This window comes from Tupaia chinensis, unplaced genomic scaffold (assembly GCF_000334495.1).
Source record: "Tupaia chinensis unplaced genomic scaffold, TupChi_1.0 Scaffold145870_1, whole genome shotgun sequence".
NCBI classification, from domain to species: Eukaryota; Metazoa; Chordata; class Mammalia; order Scandentia; family Tupaiidae; genus Tupaia; species Tupaia belangeri.
In genome coordinates this window covers 5,312,391-5,332,863 of record NW_006205727.1, presented here as the reverse complement: position 1 = coordinate 5,332,863, position 20,473 = coordinate 5,312,391, and the positions used below count along the sequence as shown (strand labels likewise).

The 20,473-nt window shown below is 45.2% G+C and overlaps 2 protein-coding genes across 2 annotated transcripts in view; both read left to right on the top strand.

Annotated features, from left to right (window-relative positions):
* ENDOU (endonuclease, poly(U) specific) overlaps positions 1-7,581 on the top strand; it is a 23,534-nt gene extending 15,953 nt beyond the window's left edge. Inside the window, exons 5-10 of the mRNA XM_006168573.2 lie at positions 284-455; positions 817-1,016; positions 4,278-4,391; positions 4,984-5,090; positions 6,308-6,450; positions 7,155-7,581. Of these exons, the coding sequence (XP_006168635.1) occupies positions 284-455; positions 817-1,016; positions 4,278-4,391; positions 4,984-5,090; positions 6,308-6,450; positions 7,155-7,275 (857 nt within the window). The 3' untranslated portion in view covers positions 7,276-7,581. The remainder of the gene's footprint in view (positions 1-283; positions 456-816; positions 1,017-4,277; positions 4,392-4,983; positions 5,091-6,307; positions 6,451-7,154) is intronic.
* A 3,915-nt stretch (positions 7,582-11,496) lies between these two features.
* Positions 11,497-20,473, top strand: part of RPAP3 (RNA polymerase II associated protein 3) — a 38,661-nt gene continuing 29,684 nt past the window's right edge. Inside the window, exons 1-4 of the mRNA XM_006168572.3 lie at positions 11,497-11,606; positions 15,766-15,924; positions 17,881-18,021; positions 19,859-19,981. Coding sequence (XP_006168634.1) covers positions 15,772-15,924; positions 17,881-18,021; positions 19,859-19,981 — 417 coding nt within the window. The 5' untranslated portion in view covers positions 11,497-11,606; positions 15,766-15,771. The remainder of the gene's footprint in view (positions 11,607-15,765; positions 15,925-17,880; positions 18,022-19,858; positions 19,982-20,473) is intronic.

The window sequence follows — 20,473 nt, the reverse complement described above, 5'->3', positions numbered from 1 at the left end:
CACCCTGGGGGTGGTGTCCCCAGTGTTTGGAGGTCATCGTGTTCCTGCCAGAGTTTGAGACCTCCCTGCAGTGTGGACATTGGTGGATGTTCCATAGGCAGTGTCATGTGCTGATATTAAGACCCTTTAGGTGCCCTACCCTCCAACCACTAGGCCATCTGATTTCTGCCACTCCCGCTCGCTGTGGCTTCTTCAAGGTGCCCAGGAGGGGATGCACATAGCCAGTCACCTGGTCCAGCTTTCCCTTTGGTTCTAGGACCACCCCTCTCCCAATCCCTTCCAGATGGATTCTCCCACAGCAGGGACGCCATAACTAAAGAGGAACTTCAGACCATCTCTGAGAAGATCTATAGGGCAGACACCAACAAAGCCCAGAAGGAAGACATCATTATCAATAGCCAAAACCGCATCTCCCCCTCAGAGGCGAGGAACCAAGTGGATTGCTGCCCGGAGCCGTGAGTGCCCCCCTGCCCTCCCCATGTCCTGCTCCCCCAAAGGCTCTCTCCCACCTTGTTTCAATGCCTCAGCACTTTCCTCCTCAAGTCAGGCAGTATCAAAGGGAGAGGGAAGATAGGTCTCCAAAGACGAAGAACACCATCTTGAGGATTTGAGGGCTGTGGGCATCCATTGGGAAGGGTTCTGCAACTGGTCAGGCTGAGGATAGAGTTGATCTGGAAGAAAAGTTAAGAGGATCTGAAGGCCCCACCTACCCCTGAACCCAGCCCTTGGGTACCTGCCCTTGAGCCATCCGGACATCTCTGGAGGGCTTCTGCTCCATGGTCAGGACTCTCAGTGCATCTCCCTCCACCTCCCCAGGCTCTTCACCTATGTCAACGAGAAGTTGTTCTCCAAGCCCACCTATGCAGCCTTCATCAACCTCCTCAACAACTACCAGCGGGCGACGGGCCATGGGGAGCACTTCAGTGCCCAGCAGCTGGCTGAGCAGGATACCTTCCTCAGAGAGATCATGAAGACAGCAGTCATGAAGGAGCTCTACAGTTTCCTTCATCACCAGAGTGAGTGTCCCCATGACAACACAGGTCGATCTGCAGGAGAGGCAGTCACTTCTGGGATCTCCACAGTGGGGAGGATGGGACAGCAGGAAGGACGCTGTGGGGACCATGTGGAGGCCAGTGCACATCTGGGAGAAATCAGGAATGAAGCCAGACAGAAGCCAAGGGGAGGTACAGACCCAGCTAGAGCTGGAGAACCCTCTGTCTGCCTGTCTTGGAAACCACACCATCTTTATTATTGTGTTTTTTTTAAGTTTACTGATACGTGAGAGACAGACACCATTCTCAACAGGATTGCCTCAACCTTCTCAGCCAGCTAGGAACATGGGCATGTGCTTACAGGTCAGCCAGAGAACTAAACCCACATTTCCTGTATGGATCCAGCAACAGTGCTCACTGCTGTCCCTCTGAGCAGACCCCGTTCCATCTGTGGCTTAATGTTAGCTATCTGTGAACCTGCCAGCCTCCGCTTCAGTCTCAGGGGACTCTGTGGGCTGTGAGCCTTGTAGACCACTCCCATCCCAGGGGAGTTCTCAGCCACCTCAGCTGACCCCAGAGTCAGTACCACATTGCAGACAGGTGGAGTCCTTGACTCAACTCCCTGCTCCTGCACTAAGGCCAGAAAGGGAGGTGGCCAACTCTACCTTCCTGCTGGGGAAACAGCAACAGAAAACCAGCACAGGTTTGGAGAGGAAAGTCCTACCTGGGAAGAGTTCTGATGGGAATGCCTCCAGATACAGACACATTCTGATCAGACCAAAAAAGGTTTTGGCCATAAGACTTCTTGGCACGGGGCTGTGTTTGTTAGAGTCCTCCAGATTCCTTTCCTGAACTCTGGACAGCCGGGCTTTGTCTTTGTCTGGCTCTGTCTAGGTCTTCCCTCTATGGTAGGGGGATCTTCTATGCTCAGAGTGGCTGCATTCATTCCATCTTCCAGCCTGGGTTAAGAGTTGGTATGGGGTTTTCAGGTAAAGCTAGCAATATTCAGTAATTCTACGAGGGGGACACAATCCTGCAGCGCCCCCTGCTGTTATCTTTGTAGTAAACACGTCAGAGAATCTTGGCGGTCTAGACTAAGCCCTTCTCTTTCTACATGGAGAAATGGAGATCCAGACAGTCTAGGCTTCTCTGAGGCCTCAAAGGAGCTGGAAGCAGAGCTAGGGCTGAAACCCAGGTTCCTGACGCCAAGGCCAGGCCATTCCATTACTCACTGTCTCTTCCCCTCTCTCCCTGTCCAAATCCCACTTATCCTTATGAGCTAGACTAATCTAGCTCACATCCCATCATATTTACAGAGGTGGCGCCCCTGCCCACGTACACTGGCTTTTAGCATTTTTTCAGAGGTAGAGTTTGGAGTGTGGTCCAAAATAGCCTTGGGTCTGAGAGAACTGGTTTTACTCCTGACCCTTCTGCACTATGGGCAAGTTGTTTTCCCTCTCTGAGTCTGCCTTCAAGGGGTCTTTGAGGATGGATGCTTGTAAAGCACTGGTAGAAAGCCTGGTGCACCCAGCGGGTGCTCAGTAAGGGCAGCTGTTCAGCTTTGTGAAACCGCCCTCTGTTATTTCATGTTTATTTAGTTTGTCTTCCAACTGTGTTTTAAGTCCTTGAAAGGAGATAATCTTTCTGGAATCTCTTTCGTATCCACAGTAGTTCTGTGTTGTAATTCTGGGTAGTAAACAGCTTTTGGTGGCTCCCTAATTTAATCGCCAGCCTGTCCTTTCCTGTAGGCCCTCACAGCCTTTCCAACATCCCTACTTGGCTGTCTAACTGGTGTCTGCCCAGAACTTGGCAGAGAGAGATCTCTTCCTTCAGACCTGCTCCTCCCTGGTCTTCTCCATCTCATAAATAACTTTCATACATTCATTGGCCCAGGCCCAAAGCCCAGGGGTTAGTGTCCCAACCTGAAGGACAGTCGAATAGGTTTCCTGAGGGAAGGAGTGAGAGACGGGACAAGTGGCGCAATGTTACAACACGGGGACAACACAGTGTTACAACTCTTCAGGGTCGTCCATTTATTGTGGGCCAGGGATCGTGGTTATATACATGTTGGTGGGCGGTGATTGGTTGTTAAAAGGTGGGTTATGATTGGTTGCTTTTGTGGACCAATCATGAGGTACTGGATATGCAAATCTGAGGGATTCTAGTGGCTAATCAGAGTATGGTTTTGAAGGTGAGGTTTTGAAGGGGAGCCAATTGTGGCCTTTGGCATTGTGTAATTGTTTGCTCTCTGAGCCTAAGATGGCAATAGTAAGAGACTCATGAAAATGGCCTTGGCAGACTCGCTGGTGCACAGCCTCCCACAGGTTAGATTTGATTTTTTTTTCTTTACCTCACTGTTCCTCACTCCCCTCTATCTCCTCTATCAGTAATGGCCATCGCTCCCATCTTTGAAATATATCCCCGTTCTATCTGCTTATCGCACCTCCTCTATACCACCACAGCCCAAGCTATCACCAAACTGATTCTTTGTCTTCCTACATATATACACACACACACACACACACACACACACACACATGCACGCGCGTGTGCGTGCGCGTGCACACAACCAGAGCGATCCCTTACAAAGCTTCTGTCACACAATTGCCCTCGTTAAAACCTTTCTGTGGCTCTCCACTACCAAGAAGCTATAGAGCAATTAAGAGATTGGCCTCTGGAGCCTCTCGAGTGCTATCTCTACTCTTATGAGCTGTGTGATCTTGCATGAGCTTTATCATTTTTGTCCGACTCCGTTTCCTCACTTCTACATTGGGGACAATTAGTAAAACATTACGTGATGATTTTGTGTGAAGATTTGGTGTTGTATCAAAAGCACTGAAACAGAAATCTAAAATATTTTTATTATTATAACTGAGATCTGACCTTCTTGCCATAGCCTGCAAGATCTGGCCCCTGCTTCTCTCTCAAACCTCCTCTCCAACCATCTTCCCCTCCTGCTCACTGTATTTCAGTCACATTGACCTTTTTTCAGTTCTTTGAACTTCAAATGCAGGTGTTCTGGAGCCTTTGAGCTTGCAGTTCCCTCTATAGAGAAGAATCTTTCCTTTAGATCTTCGCATGTTATTCCCTGTTGAATCCTTAGACTTTAGAAATGGTCCTGGTACAAAATAGGTGCCCCAGGAGTAACTGCTGAGTAAACTGTCAAACATGTTTGTTGATTGAAACCATGCCTCTCTTGACATGAGGGAGCAGGTTGCCCTTCCTTGCTTCCCAGGACCTGGCCCTGACTCTCCAGGCCATAGCCCTCTGTATTCCTTCCTGCAGACCGCTACAGCTCGGAACAAGAGTTCGTTGATGACTTGAAGAACATGTGGTTTGGGCTCTATTCAAGAGGCAATGAAGAGGGGGACTCAAGTGGCTTTGAGCACGTCTTCTCAGGTGGGATCACTGTGCTTGAAAAGAAAGAGTTGGAGAGATAAAGAGGACTGCCTTTGCTCAGCCCTGAGCAGCAACCAAGCCAGCTAGCAGGGACAGGCATTTGTGCTCCTAGGGCAGGAGAGGGGTCCAAGGACCCATTGTGAGAGTCTCCTCTGGAGTGTCTATGGGGGAAAGAGAACCAGATGCTGGGGCTCCCAAGGGGAGGGCAAGTGCTTGGGACAAGGTTGTCTGCCTCTTGATGGTGCTCTGCTTCCCAAGAGGGCCATGGTTTTCCCCCTCCCACCTTCCCCACCCTGTAAAGCTCCCAAGCCTGGCTTGCTCCTGGAGAAATGGCTGAGGGTGGTCATCAGAATCAGCTGGCAGGGAGAATTCTCCCAGGGCCTGAGTCAAAGCTGGCAGAGTGGAGGCTTCCTGAGGTGAGAGATAGGGGTGTGAAGGAATCTGGAGAGTCAGGCCAAAGGGCAGAGCAATTGGACATTCTTTAAGTCAGAGACTGGAGAAGGAAGACTGCCTTGGCATGGGATGGAGAAAGGGGACTGAAAGTGTGGGGTGGAAAAGGAAGCCCAATCACCCACCTTGGACTCTGTTATAGGTGAAGTCAAAAAAGGCAAGGTCACCGGCTTCCATAACTGGATCCGTTTCTACCTGCAGGAGAAGGAAGGCCTGGTTGACTATTATAGTCACATCTACGACGGGCCTGTGAGTACATAGGCGGGAAAACCTTGTTAGTAACCAGACTTCCTGTTCTCAATCTGCGTTCCAGTCAGACTCAGCTCTCACTTTGACTCTCCTTGGCTGTGTGTGTGTGTGTGTGTATGTGTGTATGTGTGTGTGTGTGTGTGTGTACTTTCTGAATATGACACTCTCATCTGCTGGAGAGTGGGGTTAACTGACCAGGATGATGAGACTCCCTTCCAACAGTAAAGGCTCTAGAACCACAGGGGGCAGGAGGCAGAGGCTCTAGAACCACATTTGGGTGGGAGGCTGGGACTTCGGAGGATTCTCAGAGGAGAGAACCAAAACCACACAATTACTCTCTGCCTTAATTTTCTTAGAATGTGCTTGGAAGGTTCAGCCTGGCTAGTATGAGTTAAACTCCATCCTTTTTTTTTTTTGGAGAGGTTTTTTTGCTATAGGGTGCATGCCTCACCAGACAGCGAGAGACAGAGAGACAGAAAGCGAGAAATTGTCCCCCAGGGTGGATGGCCATGTCACAATCCTTTCTCCTCCATTCTCCTCTCAGGATCTCGGGCATGCACACACAAGCGCCTGGTGTGAGTTTAAGCCACCAGGTCCAGGACTCGAATTACGGTCGACTATGTGGGAGTCCAGCGACATAGCCATTACACTAACTGCTGGTCCCTATACTATTTTTTTTTTAAATTATTTTTTGTTAACTTTGATTTATTATTATTATTATTTTAATATTTCCAGAGAGGAAAGAGAGAGAAAGTGAGGAAGCAAGCCTCCAGGCTTCGGGTCCCTCCAAGTCCAAGACTCAAACCTCCATGTAGGAGTCCAGAACTCTTAACCACCATGACACTTGCCAGCTGCCAAATCCATACATGTTAAAAGAAAGAAACTCTTGCTGCCCTATGCCACGAAATAATCTGGGGGCAATAAGTTGTCCTTCCACATGTGAGGGCCACGGAGAACAGCTATGTCCTGCTACCCTGGGTCAGGTCATGTGGACGCTGGATCTGGCCTCTCTGGTAGATGCACACTGGTAGCTCCAGACAGAGGGGCCAAGTGGGGATCAGATGCCTTAGCAGGGCAGGGAGTGCCCTCTGTCTGTTTAAAGAAAGCAGTCTTCCTGGAAAGTTCACACAGGCCCTTTATGGTTGCTATTGGACTCTCTTGTCTCACTCCTCCGTGGGGCATTCACCAGATGCCCTTTGCTGCCCTTCCCTCTGCAGTGGGATTCTTACCCTGATGTGTTAGCGATGCAGTTCAACTGGGATGGCTACTACAAGGAAGTGGGCTCTGCTTTCATCGGCAGCAGCCCTGAGTTCGAGTTTGCCCTCTACTCCCTGTGCTTCATTGCCAGACCAGGCAAAGCGTAAGTATTGAGCCAGCTAGGACGAGGAAGCAGCCTGGGGCCGCAGGCTGAACTCAGCCAGGGTAGAGCAGAAGACTGTCTTCTGTCATCACGTGGCTGAGAGGGCTCGGACAATCCCTAGTTTGGGCATCTGCTTTCTCACTTGGACAACGAGGTGGTTAGATTGATTCTGGGGTTGCCAAACTTAATCTCCACAGCAGAACCACCTCTCTTCTCTTCCCCAAATGAAATCTTACGCCGGATATTAATGCATACAGCAGTTAGAAATGGAGCTGCTCTCTGTTGAGCGCCTGAGGCTGTTTGGGAGAACCCTGGCCCCAGAGGAGAACCAAGGCCCTCAGGCCTTGCATTTTCTCTAACATTTGGAGACTTTGGGTCTTACTACTTCCAAAATCCTAAGCAAACATTTAATTTCTGAAGATTTCAGCTATAGGTATGAGATTTTAGGGATTTTAGACTATTGCTCTGGAAAAAATGAGGAGCAGTATTCTTTAAGAAGATAGAAAAGAAGACTTAGATTTTGGCTGGTCTCTTATTTGTGGGGAGCTGTGATCAGGAGCTTCAGAAAGCTCCAAAGCTCTGGCTCAGAAGCTGTTTAAACAGGATGGAGCCCTTCTGCTTGGGCTGGGCTTGATCCATCAAGCCTGGGGACAGAGGCAAGGTGAAGTGGCAGGCCTCTCTAAGTTTGTGATCTTTTCCCACAGGTGCCAGTTAAGCTTGGGAGGACATCCCTTGGCCATCCAGACCTACCCCTGGGACAAATCCACTTATGGAAATGGCAGGAAGTACATCGCCACAGCCTACGTGGTGTCTTCCACGCAATAGAGTATGGAGCTGGACAGGGGCATGAGGATAGTGAGGACTCTTGCAGGACTGAAGTGGTATCTGCTCTGGACTGAAGAGTGGACAGAGGAAACCTGGAGGGATTCCCAATCCCAACCTAGCCAAAGGATTCTTGAATCTAGAAATACTCATGTGGGAAAGAGAAAAGATTCAAATAAGAAAAATGCAGGAAAACAATCAAGTCTTTGTCCTCTAGAATTCTGTCGATTAGACTAAGAAGTAGTCCAGGCAGAGAAGGTGGGAACCCTCAGTAGCTCTTAGCCCTGATGCGTGGTGGAACCATGAGCAAGTCCTTTGGCCTCACTGGGCCTTATGCTTCCCTTTAATATAAAGGGAAGGCACCCGCCCTCTTACTGCTTCCTGGAGGTGGTGAGAGAGCAAACCTGATGATTTTCTTACTGTGAATGTGTTTTCAATTGTTCTTAGGAAGAACGACTGATAGAAATTGAAGATTACTATAATGGCTGTTGTTATACACAGCTCTGCCCACTGCAGCTCAACCCTGTGTTCGGGGCCTCAGAGAAATCAGACCTTAGAAATCAGGCAGTGGATATTCGATGTTTTCTACAGTTAGACCCTTTCAGAACAGTGTTTGGGAGAACTCTGAAGCTGGATGGAGAAGGGCAATAGAGTGCAGTGAGTGGGCTGGGGAGGAAGTAACCTTCTCCGGGCCCGAGTTTTTGCGGCCAGCTCAGTATCTGCATCAGGAAGCTTTCTTTCTGTGGCTGTTTACCGCCATCATAGACCTGTATTTTGATCCCAGATAGTTTTTGAATGAGTTCCCCTCTTAGGAGGAAGTTTTAGCATCAGGAGAAGAAAGAAATCTGTAGCTTGGTGTTATGAACATAATTATTTTAAGGTTTATCTGGCAGCTATAATTTGAATAAACTCTAAATTCGGGAGACTGAGTCTCCCTATCTCAACTGCAACTATGCATTTCTTCCCAACCCCATTGGGAACCAGACACTGCCCCACAGAGCCAGGCTGGAACTATGGTTTAGAGGATTTGAATCTTCATTAAAGTCATTTAAGAAAACTTAAAATGTGTTTCCTCTTTGTAAATGGCCCACCTTTACTGTCTTTTTCTGGAGCAGGACTGAGAATGATAAGCCTTCTTGGAATGGCTTGGAGAATGTGGTACTTGGGTGAAGTCCCTGGTGACTCACCAAATCTTTCAAGCCAAGAGGGAGAGAGAATTTTTTCCTGATGCACTTGCTACATGAAGTAGAAGGAGCACTGCATGCAGACTAGGGGGTTGGTAAAAGGAGGCTGGTGACCCTTGGTCCCATCACTAGTCCCTTTGATTACATACAGAAGGGCACAAGGATGCCTCTGGATATGGGTTCTATGGTTGCAAAGTTGGTCACCCTGAAGAGAAAAGGAGAGGCCAAAGAGACACAGAAAGAGACTTACTGCCCATACACAGATTATTTAGACAAATGCTCAATAAATGCCGGGCAGATGGATGAAACAGGACCCTGTCCTGCCCTCCCCCAAGGGAGCTCACAATCTAACCTGCAAGACAGGGAGTCAATTGGGCAAGTCTTTGGGGCAGACTCTGGTCAGCAGCCCACATACCTGACTGAACCCTGTTATTTTATGGCTGTATGGACCAAAGTCTCAATTACTCGCATCAATTTCCTGATTGGTAAAATGGGGATAATGTTACTATTGTAGGATAAAGCAAGTATAACATACTAGCCATCCTGACAATAAATCTTGTATGTCTCATTACACACATTTCATTTTGCACTAGGAGAGGCAATTCCCATTCCCTCCACCTACTGGTGCCCAGAACTTGTACTCCTTATAGACCTCTTGGGAGCTGTTCCAGGCAGTCAAGTGGTAGACAGAGGTGTAGGTGAGAGCTCGGAATCTGGACCTTAGTGTTGCAGGAGGGTAGGGTAGGAGTTAACATGTGTTAAGCTCTTTCTGTACTCAAAGCTGTGCTAGGAAGTCCTTTAACTTACTTTGGCAGGCATTTTTATCTCTACCATTTAAATTTTACCTAGACAATTGAGGCTCAGATAAAGCCACATTCTTAGTAAGCACCAATAACAAAATTCAGCCCCTTTCCTCATGCTGTAGTGAGCTTGATTTTCTACCAGTGTCCACTCATTTTTTTATTCATTGTTATTTTAAACAATACTTAGAAAAAAAGAGAATGTTTATGAAGGCCTGTGACAGACACTATTGGTTACCCCTCAGTAACTGCTCTCTTCTTTCCTATTAATGAACTTTAGATGAGCACATTAATGCCAGGAATAAAAACTCGCCACTTCCCTTGCAGCCAGGAGTGACCACGTGCCTAAGGTCTGGCCAGTGGCGTGTAAGAGGAAATATTCCTCAAGAGGAAGTTTTCTTCCCACTGCTGCCCCTTCCTGCCAACTAGATTTCAGACAAGATTGTTGGAGCCTGAGTAGCTGCCACATTGAAACATGAGTGAAAGCTGTGTGCTGAAGATGGTGGAGCAGCGAGGTAGAAGGAGTCTAGATTAGATACGACAATCTGCTCTCATGGTTAAGCCACTCTTATTTCAGACTTTTACTCACATTCAACCAAAGCTAATATAGTACCTTAATACTAGGAAGTACCCTGAAGTTCATAAATTTTCTTTCTAGAGTTGTTTAGCCAATACTCTTTCTTAAGATTCATTAATTATTGGACCAGCAGATGGCATAATGGTTATGTCACTGGACTCCCACGTAGTCCACCAAAGTTTGAGTCCCAGACCCGGCAGCTCAAAAAAAAAAAAAAATCATGCTGAATGTGTGTGCCTGCATTCCGAGAATAAACTGGAGAAGGGATTATGGCTGGCCATCTTCCCTGGGGGGTGATTTCTTGCTTTCCATCTGTCTCTCTGGTGAACACACATGCCCTACAGCAAAAATCTCTGAAAAAAAGGAAAAAAGATTATATTAACTGTCAGAATCTTTCCTCATTTAACCATTTGAGTGAGCTCACTTAATTCTGTGGCCATAAAATTAACAGCATTCATAGTTTTTAGTTATAGCATTTTACTGTTGCAATAATAAACATTCATGTTTACTTTAGTGACCATTAGCATTTATGTGACCTTGGCCATCAAGACAGTTGGATTAACTCCTGTCACACTGATTCTATACACACATATATACTTATGTGTCTATACAGCCATTGAGAAAGTCTTGACGTGTTATTCTATGGAAAAACACATCATGATTTACCCAACCTTATATACACACACATACATAAATATAAATATAAAATACTCCCTAAGTGATTCCAAAGTTCAATCAAGCTTGAGAACCACTGATCGGGATTACGGAGATAATGAAGTTCAGGGACCAGCAGTTGGCGTAATGGCTATGTGGCTGGACACCCGTATAGTTAATCCGGTTCCAGTCCTGGACCCGGTGGCTTAAACTCACACCGGGCGCATGTGCGTGCTTGCTCGCCCAAGATCCCCAGAGTGGAATGGAAAAGGGATTGCTGCGTGGCCATCCCCCCTGGGGGATCATTTCTCGCTTTCTGTCTCTTTCTGGCAAGCGCACGCACCCTATAGCAAAAATCTCTCCAAAAAAAAAAAGCACAAAAAACAAACTGAAGTTCAGCTCGTGCTTGTTTTTGTGGAATCCAAAAGTTACTATTATTTTATTTATTTATTTTTACCAGTTTTGAGTTCTCACATCAATAAAAGAAGACTCTTTCAGAGGAATCAGAAGCAAAAGTGTTAGAAGCTTCATATCCTCTCTTCTCTACAAGCTGCAGCACATCTAAAGACAGACCTTAATACTGACACATGTGAGATTCAAAAGATAGATTCACTCAGAAAAAGTTTACTTGCAAAATGTGCAAGAGGGTCAGACGACTTTGGAACTGGCATGCTTAACACATGCATTTAAAGGGAAAAAGAAATCTCGCAAAATCGCCATGGTTCCCAGTTGGCTTTCTTCTGTTCAAGGTAAACACCAACTTTCGCACGTGATTATCACACCCACAAAGGTCGTGGGATACCGTTAGACACGGTACGCAAATGTTAAGGATGAAACTGTTTGAGGAGAGTCCAAAGACATATTCAAGACTTTGACAACCCATGGTGGCGAAACCCAGCCACACTGAAAGCCGGCAAGATGCTCGGGTTTTACTTCCGCTCACCGCCCACCCACCGGAAGAGGCGGGCTCAGAAACCTGCCTTCTGCGCACGCTCGCGCGCGTCTCCGGGGGCGGGGTGAGGTGCGCGCGGACTTCTGGGAAAGCCCAGGAAGGCGGGGCAGGCGTGAATCCCTGCAGGGCTGATTTGGCTGCGGCGCGGGCGGTAACGGCCTGGTCAGGTGAGTAAGCATTGCTGTTTTGAACGGCTGCAGCAGCTGAGGAGGCCTGTGGGGTTGCCTAGCCTGAGGAGGGACGTGGTCCAGGGTCCGGGCGAGGCGGAGCGGGCGGCAGGGGCGTGGCGTGGGGACGGAGTGGCGGTGTCCTGGGCAGCAGCGTCCTGGGGAGCGCGTTCCTGGGAAGGGTTTATCCGGCACGACAGGGCCTGAATGTTCTGCATTGCTGGCAGACCCTCCAGCCCCACTGCTCCCGGCATTGGGCGATTTGCGGGGATCGGGACGGCAGAGCCATCCTTCCAGGAGATCGCTGTGGGGCCCACCCCTCTTCGGCGTGGGTGTGTAGTGTTTGAGGAAAGTGATACCCCAAGCGCCAGCCGTTGCTGGGTGCCTGCCCAGTCCCATCGCGGGTTTCCTGGGGGCAGTTGGGCACGGGAGCAGCAGAGGAAATGAGTGGAAAATCCCCCCCCCAAAGCGTGTCGGTGGAGTGCTGCACCTTTAGTAATGTTTTTGAGTCCCCACCAAAGCCTTTTCCTAGTTTTGTTCTTGAATGACGTGTATACGTGTGTTCTCAGACAGGGACATTACCGTGAAGTAGCTTAAACTTAGTTCACTTTTTGAAGTTAGGGGGTCAAAAGACCTAGCTGCATTTGCTATAATCTCTCCTTCCTTCCTTACCCAGTGGGATAGTTTAACCGTCCTAAACAGATCTTTTTGTAATCTCCCTCTCACCTTTATTTCCACCTCCTCGTCCCCCCTTTTTAAAAAATAATTATTTTAACTTTATTTATTTTAATTTGAAAAGAGAGGGACAGAGTGAAAGAGAGAGAGAACATGAGAAAGCAAGCCGCCAGGTCCCGGACTGAAACCTTGGTCGGTCATGTGGGAGCCTATGGGGCCCACCCCTCTTCGGCGTGGGTGTGTAGTGTTTGAGGAAAGTGATACCCCAAGCGCCAGCCGTTGCTGGGTGCCTGCCCAGTCCCATCGCGGGTTTCCTGGGGGCAGTTGGGCACGGGAGCAGCAGAGGAAATGAGTGGAAAATCCCCCCCCCAAAGCGTGTCGGTGGAGTGCTGCACCTTTAGTAATGTTTTTGAGTCCCCACCAAAGCCTTTTCCTAGTTTTGTTCTTGAATGACGTGTATACGTGTGTTCTCAGACAGGGACATTACCGTGAAGTAGCTTAAACTTAGTTCACTTTTTGAAGTTAGGGGGTCAAAAGACCTAGCTGCATTTGCTATAATCTCTCCTTCCTTCCTTACCCAGTGGGATAGTTTAACCGTCCTAAACAGATCTTTTTGTAATCTCCCTCTCACCTTTATTTCCACCTCCTCGTCCCCCCTTTTTAAAAAATAATTATTTTAACTTTATTTATTTTAATTTGAAAAGAGAGGGACAGAGTGAAAGAGAGAGAGAACATGAGAAAGCAAGCCGCCAGGTCCCGGACTGAAACCTTGGTCGGTCATGTGGGAGCCTAGCGCCTTTAACCACCAAGCCACCTGCTGGCCCCATCTCCCCGTCCCTCTTAATCTTTGAGTCTTCTCCCACCTTTTTGATGTTGCTCCATCCCTCAACCTCTGTCCTATATCGCTTTTCTCTTGGTCCTCCCCCGCCAGACCATACTCAAGAGCAGCTCTTAGGTTAAATATAAAATGTAATCTAATTAGCATGTCATTTCACTTACTTGGCTTGTTTCCTTTACATTTTTTCATACTGTTCCAACTCAATCGTTATTTTTCTATGACTGAATATAACGTGCTTTCTTTTCCTCTGGCGTTTGGCCCTGCTAATTTCTCCCACTTTCTTGAGCTCCCTTTGGTCTTCTGTAACAGTGCTCACTTACATTTCCTCTCAGTGCTCTAGCTGAGGTTCTCCTGTGACATCTCTTCCTCCACTTTCTAAATGCCAGTGTTCTCCAGGCTCCTCCACCTCCCAATAGTCACAGTGGGTAAACACGTTTAGAGCTATGATTCTCACTTCTCCTTTTATGCTGGTGACAACCAAATTTACCTTTAATCCAATATAACTACCTATTATCTCCTCCTGACATCCCAGCAGCACTCATTCAACATATCCTAAACTGAAATAATTCTTTCCATTTGCCCTCCAACGTGAACCTCTTTTCCTTCTTAAATTGTATTTCCTGATTCAAAGTGACATCACTCATCTCATCAGGCTCCTAAGCCAAAACTCTAAGATAACCTAAGTCTTGCTCTGCTCCCTAGCTCCTAGATCTAAACCAGTCATCATGTTCTTTTTACTTTATTACCTCAATACCTTCACAGAGTTTTCAAAATATAATTCAGACTTTATGGCCTGGCATTTCAAGATCGGTCCCTTCTTTAACCTTCTCTTCCTACGTTCTCCCACTCTGCATGCCTGTTCTTCCCTGTTAGACACTTGATTGGCACCTTGTGAAACCCAGCTAAGCTTTCTTTTCTTTTCTTTAGTTTGCCAGAGGATGCATGTGCTTGCCAGAGTGGGGGAGAGAGAAAGAAAGAGAGGGAGGAGAGAGAAAGGAAGAGGAAGAGGGAGAAGCATCCCTCCTCATGGGATGTGGTCATGTCTCAATCCTCCGTTTTTTTCATCCTGTCAGGATTTTGGGCACATGCCCATGTATGCCTGGTGTGTTTTTTTTCAAACTACTAGTTCAAAGACTTGTACTGTGTGGTCAGCTATGTCGGACCTGGCTCCTTTAACCACCAGGCTACAGAGCTGGCTCATTGTTTCTGGAACTTGTTCTTAGACTCCCATCTTCCTACCATATGATTTATGCCTGTCCTTTATGGTCAGTTCCTCCGCACTTTCTTTTCTTTCTTTCTTTTTTTTTTTTTTTTGAGAGGTTTTTTGCTACAGGGCATGGGCTTGCCAGAAAGACAGAGAGAGACAGAGAGACATAAAGTGAGAAATCACCCCCCAGGGGGATGACCACGCCACAATCCCTTCTCCTCCAGTCTCCTCTCGGGATCTTAGGCATGCACGCACACATGCCTGGCGTGAGTTTAAGCCACTGGGTTCAGGACTTGAACCTTGGTCGACTACATGGGAGTCCAGCGACATAGCCATTATGCCAACTGCTGGTCCCTATGGTCAGTTCCTTAGAATCCATGCATACCTCTAGCACAGGGTTCTCAACCAGGGGTTATTTTGCTTCTTAAGGCACACTTCACAGTGTCTGGAAACACGTGGTTATCCCAGTCTTAGGGGAAGAAGTAATTCTGGCATCTAACACTGATGGAGAACAGAAACATTGCCAACCATTCTTTTATTTATTTATTGTTTTTAAAGGTTTTTGCCATAGGATGCATGTGCTTGTCAGAGAGAGACACAGAGAAGGGCAGTGAGGGAAAGTGAGAAACCACCCTCCCAGGGGATGGTGGGGGCCACACCACAATCTCTTCTCCGTCATTCTCCTCTTGGGATTTTGGGCATGCATGCACATGTGCTCGGTGTGAATTTCAAGCCACCAGGTCTGGAACTTGAACTGCATTCAGCCATGTGGGAGTCCAACACTTTTTAAATACATCACCACCTGCTGGCCCTGCCAACCATTCTGTGATGCATGTGACAGCACCCTCACAACAAAGAATTGTCCAGCCCAAGATGTCAGCAGTGTGAAGGTTGTGAAATTCTGCTTAACATACTATTGGGTTGTTGGAAAAGTCATGACGCGTTTGTGTATAAAAATAAACACATCATGACTTTCCCGACAATCTAAATTTTGTTACTCAATGCAATTACTTCTTTTTTTCCTCTCTGCTAAATAAGGGACATTGTGTTACTTGATACAGGATCTATCACATACCAGAAGTTCAATAAATACTGGAAGAAAATATAGTAAAGGAGATCATTGGGATATTCTTATAAACCAGAGATGAGCAACCATGGGCCACCTGCTGATTTCAGTGATTTCCTCCTTATCTCCTTTCTCCTTTCATTCATGTTGCATTTCAAGGATGGCTGAAATTGTTTTTCATTTGTTTACTCAGAAATGACTAATTCTTAAAGTATTAATATTTCCTTTATTCAGCAACACTTTAAGCTTTCTTCTGTCCCTGTATCTTGGTCACTTAAGAAGCAGTGAAACATTAATTAGTTAGGTTTCTGGAAAATAAATCTGAAAAACTTATTTAATACTTATTAGAGGTTGGTTGTTCAAAACCTTGCAGACCATCATGACTTCAACAAATAAAGCTGTTGAGTTACAACTACAAGTGAAGCAAAATGCCGAAGAATTACAAGATTTTATGAGGGATTTAGAAAACTGGGAAAAAGACATTAAAGAAAAGGATATGGAACTAAGAAGACAGAATGGTGTTCCTGAAGAGGTAAATAAAGATTCCTAGTTTAGCATCTCTCAAGACTATTCATTTTAAAATAAAGCACAATCTTTTAAAATGTTTTAAGAAAGTATTGAAATTTGGGACCAGCAGTTGGCGTAGTGGCTATGTCGTTGTACTCCCATGTAGTCAACCATAGTTCGAGTCCTGGACCTGGTGGCTTAAACTCACGCCAGGCGTTTGTGTGTGCACGTGCCCAAGATCCTGAGAGGAGAATGGAGGAGGAGGGATTGCAGCGTGGCCATCCCCCTTGGGGAGGGGGGTGATTTCTCATGCTCTCTTGTCTTTCTGGTGCGCGCATGCACCCTATAACAAAAACCTCTCCCCAAAAAAGAGAAAGTATTGAAATTGATCTATCAACATTTTATAAATCTACTTTTTTTTTTGGAGAGGTTTTTGCTATAGGGCACGTGCACTCCCCCAGAAAGTCAGAGAGAGAAAGAGAGAAAGCAAGAAATCACTCGTCAGGGGGGATATCGCAATTCCTTCTAGTCCAGTCTCCTCTCAGGATCTTGGGCACGTATGCACACGCACTCAGTGGGAGTTTAAGCCACTGGGTCTGAGACTCGAACCGCAGTTGGCTACATGGGAGTCCAGTGACAAAGCCATTACACCAACTGCTGGTCCCTACAAATCTACTTTTAAAAAGTCTTTGCAGTGTTTAGTTGTATTTACTATAGCTTAAGATATATTAAAGACTAGTGAATAGTTGTCAGAAGGATGTCCTTGTAATAATACTGGGTTGTCAGAAAAGTCATGATGCAGTTTTGTATAGAAAAACATGAAAAAAATACATCATGACTTTTCTGGTGACCCAATCCATAAAGGTAAATGAATAACATCATGAAATATATAGGTGTGTGTGTGTCTGTGTGTGTGTGTGTGGTGTATTTGTATTATACATGAATAATATATATGGTTATATATTTAATGATAGAGTAGCATAACAATATTGGCATAAAAATCTGGATTGTAGCTAGAGTCAACCAAATGTTCTAAAGACAGTACATTTAAATATTGTTTAGGTTTTTCATAATGATGTGGAAGCAGTTTAGTTTGCCTTTGTACTACTGCTAATTCATAAGGTAAAGATCAGGTATTTTTTTTCCAGAGGTTTTTGCTATAGGGCGTATATGCTTGCCAGAAAGACAGAGAGAGACAGAAAGACAGAGAGCAAGAAAATCTCCTCCAAGGGGGGATGGCCACGCCGCAATCCCTTCTCCATTTTCCTCTCGGGATCTTGGGCACGCATGCACACGTGCCCGGCGTGAGTTTTAAGCCACCGGGTCCGGGACATGAACCACGGTCGACTACATGGGAGTCCAGCGACATAGCCATTATGCTAACTGCTGGTCCCAAGATCAGGTAGTTTTTGTTTTTGTTTTTATTTTCGTTTTGGAGAGATTTTTGCTATAGGGCACATGCGCTCGCCAGACAGACAGAGAGAGACAGAGAGACAGAAAGCAGGAAATCACCCCCCGGGGGGATGGTCACGCTGCAATTCCTTCTCCATTCTCCTCTCGGGATCTTGGGCACGCACGCACACGTGCCTGGCGTGAGTTTAAGCCACCGGGTCCGGGACTCGAACCACGGTCAACTACGTGGGAGTCCAGTGACATAGTCATTATGCTAACTGCTGGTCCCATGATCAGGTCATTTTTGAAGTTTGAATTTAGGGTCCCTAATTAAAGATAGAATTTCTAGGTAATTTTTTTTTTTTTTAACTGAACAATTTTCAGCATTTATCAAAGGATGAATTAAGCTTTTCAAGTATAGTTGCCATTATAAGTGAAGATAGTAATTAGTATTTTTAACCACTTGAGAATTAAGTTGAAAGATTATTTCTTATTTGAAAATGTAATTTAGTGAGAATTTAAAATATCACTAGTTAATCAAAGCAGTAATAGAGCAGAGTGTTCAAAACTTTGTTTGCTTATTTTCTAGAATTTACCCCCTATTAGGAATGGGAATTTTAGGAAAAAGAAGAAAGGCAGAGCTAAGGAATCTTCTAAAAAAACCAAAGAGGAAAACACAAAAAACAGAATAAAATCTTATGATTATGATGCATGGGCAAAACTTGATGTGGTAAGTTAATCTAATTGTATGCTTCTTGATGTTTAAATAAAAGTTTATTGGAGTTAACCTAATAGTCATAGATTAAATGAAAAATGCAGTGGTTCATATGCCTATGTCTTCTCTTTAAGCTTTTAAAAAAATTTGACAGAAGGTGCATGTTGCTCACTGGAGAGACGGGGGTTGGGGAGTTGGGGGGGCAAGAAAGCACTCCCTATGGAGAATGGTCATGCTGCAATTTCTTCTCTACTTCTCCATCCTGTTGTGATTTTGGGCACTTGCCTGATGTGTTTATGAAGCCGTTAGTCTGGGACTCAAACTGTGCAATCAGCCATGTGAGATCCAGCCACCTTAAACGCCAGGCCACGGCCAGCCCTATCTTTATATTAGTATTTCATGTGGAATGAAAGTTTAATTACATAACGTTATTCTTATTTTTTTAAAGGTTTTTGCCATAGGATATGTATGCTCACTAGAAAGAAATAGAGACAGTGAGAAATCACCCCTGCTGTGGGGGAATGACCATGCCACAATCCCTTCTCCACTGGGATTTAGGGCATGCACGCACACACATCTGGCGTGATTTTTAAGTTGGCAGGTCTAGGGCTCGAACTGTGGTCAACTGTGTGGGAGTCTAGCACCTTAGCCACTATGCCACCTGCTGGCCCCTAATCAGGTAGCTTTTTAACCAAATAATTTTTTTTCAATACTGTTGAAGCTACCAGTGTTCCTCTTCCCTATATCATTTTCTTTTCTCCTCTCTACTTCCAGAGCTAGCCACTATTCTAATTTTTATGTGTATTATTTTCCTTGTATTTTTCTGTTTAACATTTTTACTGAGGTATAACATATGTGAAGTCCAAAAAACCTTAAGTATACAGCTTTCCAAATTATTACTAATGTACTATACCTCTGAAGCCACCATTCAGATACAGTTACAGAACATTTCCTTGCCTCCCTTTCTTTGACCAGAGGTTATAAGCTCTTGCCAGAGAGATGGAAAGACAGGAAAAAAGTACTCCTCAATGGATTGTGGTCATGCGGCAATCCTTTCTTATTTTCTCCATCCTGTCAGGATTTGGGGCACACGTACACATGTGCCCAGCCTGTTTTCCAAGTCACAGGGTTTGGGATTCAAACTGCAATCAGCTACTTTGAAGGTTTAGTTCTCTGAAGTGAAAAACATGAGTAATTATACCTACTCTCTAGGTAGTTGTGAGGATCAGAAGTAACTTGTGCTCTATAAGCTGTTTTTGTTGTTCTAAAATAAGGAAGGAAAAACATTTGGAAACATTTCTTTGTTGGTAGTTGTTAATTATATCAGCTAAGGATTATTTGCAAATCTTCTCTTACATTGAGTTGTAATACTTCACTGTTGATGGTTTAGGGTGATTTGTAGACTAAATTACTTTGTCAGTTCAAGTCAGATTCTTTAGATGGTTTGGATCTTGGTTTTCTAACCAAGGGCACCTTTTCCTCTGGATATAATCTTTTTTTTTTTAAAGAATTATTTAATTTTATTTATTCATTTATTTATTTTAATTTGACCAGAGAGAGACACAGAGAGAGAGAGAAAGTGATAAAACAAACCACCAAGTCCAGGACTTGAACCATGATTGGCCATGTGGGAGTGCCAGCACTTTAACCACCATGCCACCTGCTCATCCCCCGCTCTGGATATAATCTTAACAATGAGGGATGAGAAGTTATTTGAATTGCTTTCATAGGCCTTTAGGTCCTTAGGTTATAACAGCTTAAGCTCAGTTGGGTATATATTTTGGGAGACTGCATCTTTTTTTTTGTAATGGTCCTATAATTATGAACACTTTTTTCCTCTTTATGATTTCAGGACAGTATCCTTGATGAGCTTGACAAAGAAGATAGTACACATGATTCTGTGTCTCCAGAATCAGAGTCAGAAGAAGATGGGATTCACGTAGATTCTCAGAAGGCTCTTGCTCTAAAAGAAAAGGTACTCTTTAGGGTAGCCTTAGGTTTATTCAGGTAGTCAGGATGTGTGAAAATCACGTGGACCCTAAAACTTGTCTACAGTGTTTAGGGGGTGTTCCAACTTTAAGTTATTGGCCCTATCTCTGGTCAGGAGGCAGTTAAGTTTACTTAATTTAAGCATAGTTCTGGAATCAAATTACTTGGTTCACATCTTTGACAAGTTCTTTAAACTACCTGTTTCTCAGTGTTTGCAGCTGTAAGATGTTATTTATAATATTACTAAGTCTCAGTGGGTTGTTATATAAAATGAATTATGTAAGGTGTTTGGGCTGTACCTGAGTTATTCCAGGGTTTTAAGAGTAGACTGAAATAATTTGAAATCAGCATGTGACTCTTGGCATGAATATTATGTTCTGTCACTTTTGGTTGCCTTTTTATGTTCAATATCTCTCGCAGAAGATTATTATAAGACCAGCTATACTGCTTTTTTAAAAAGGCAAAACTTTTTTCTGAT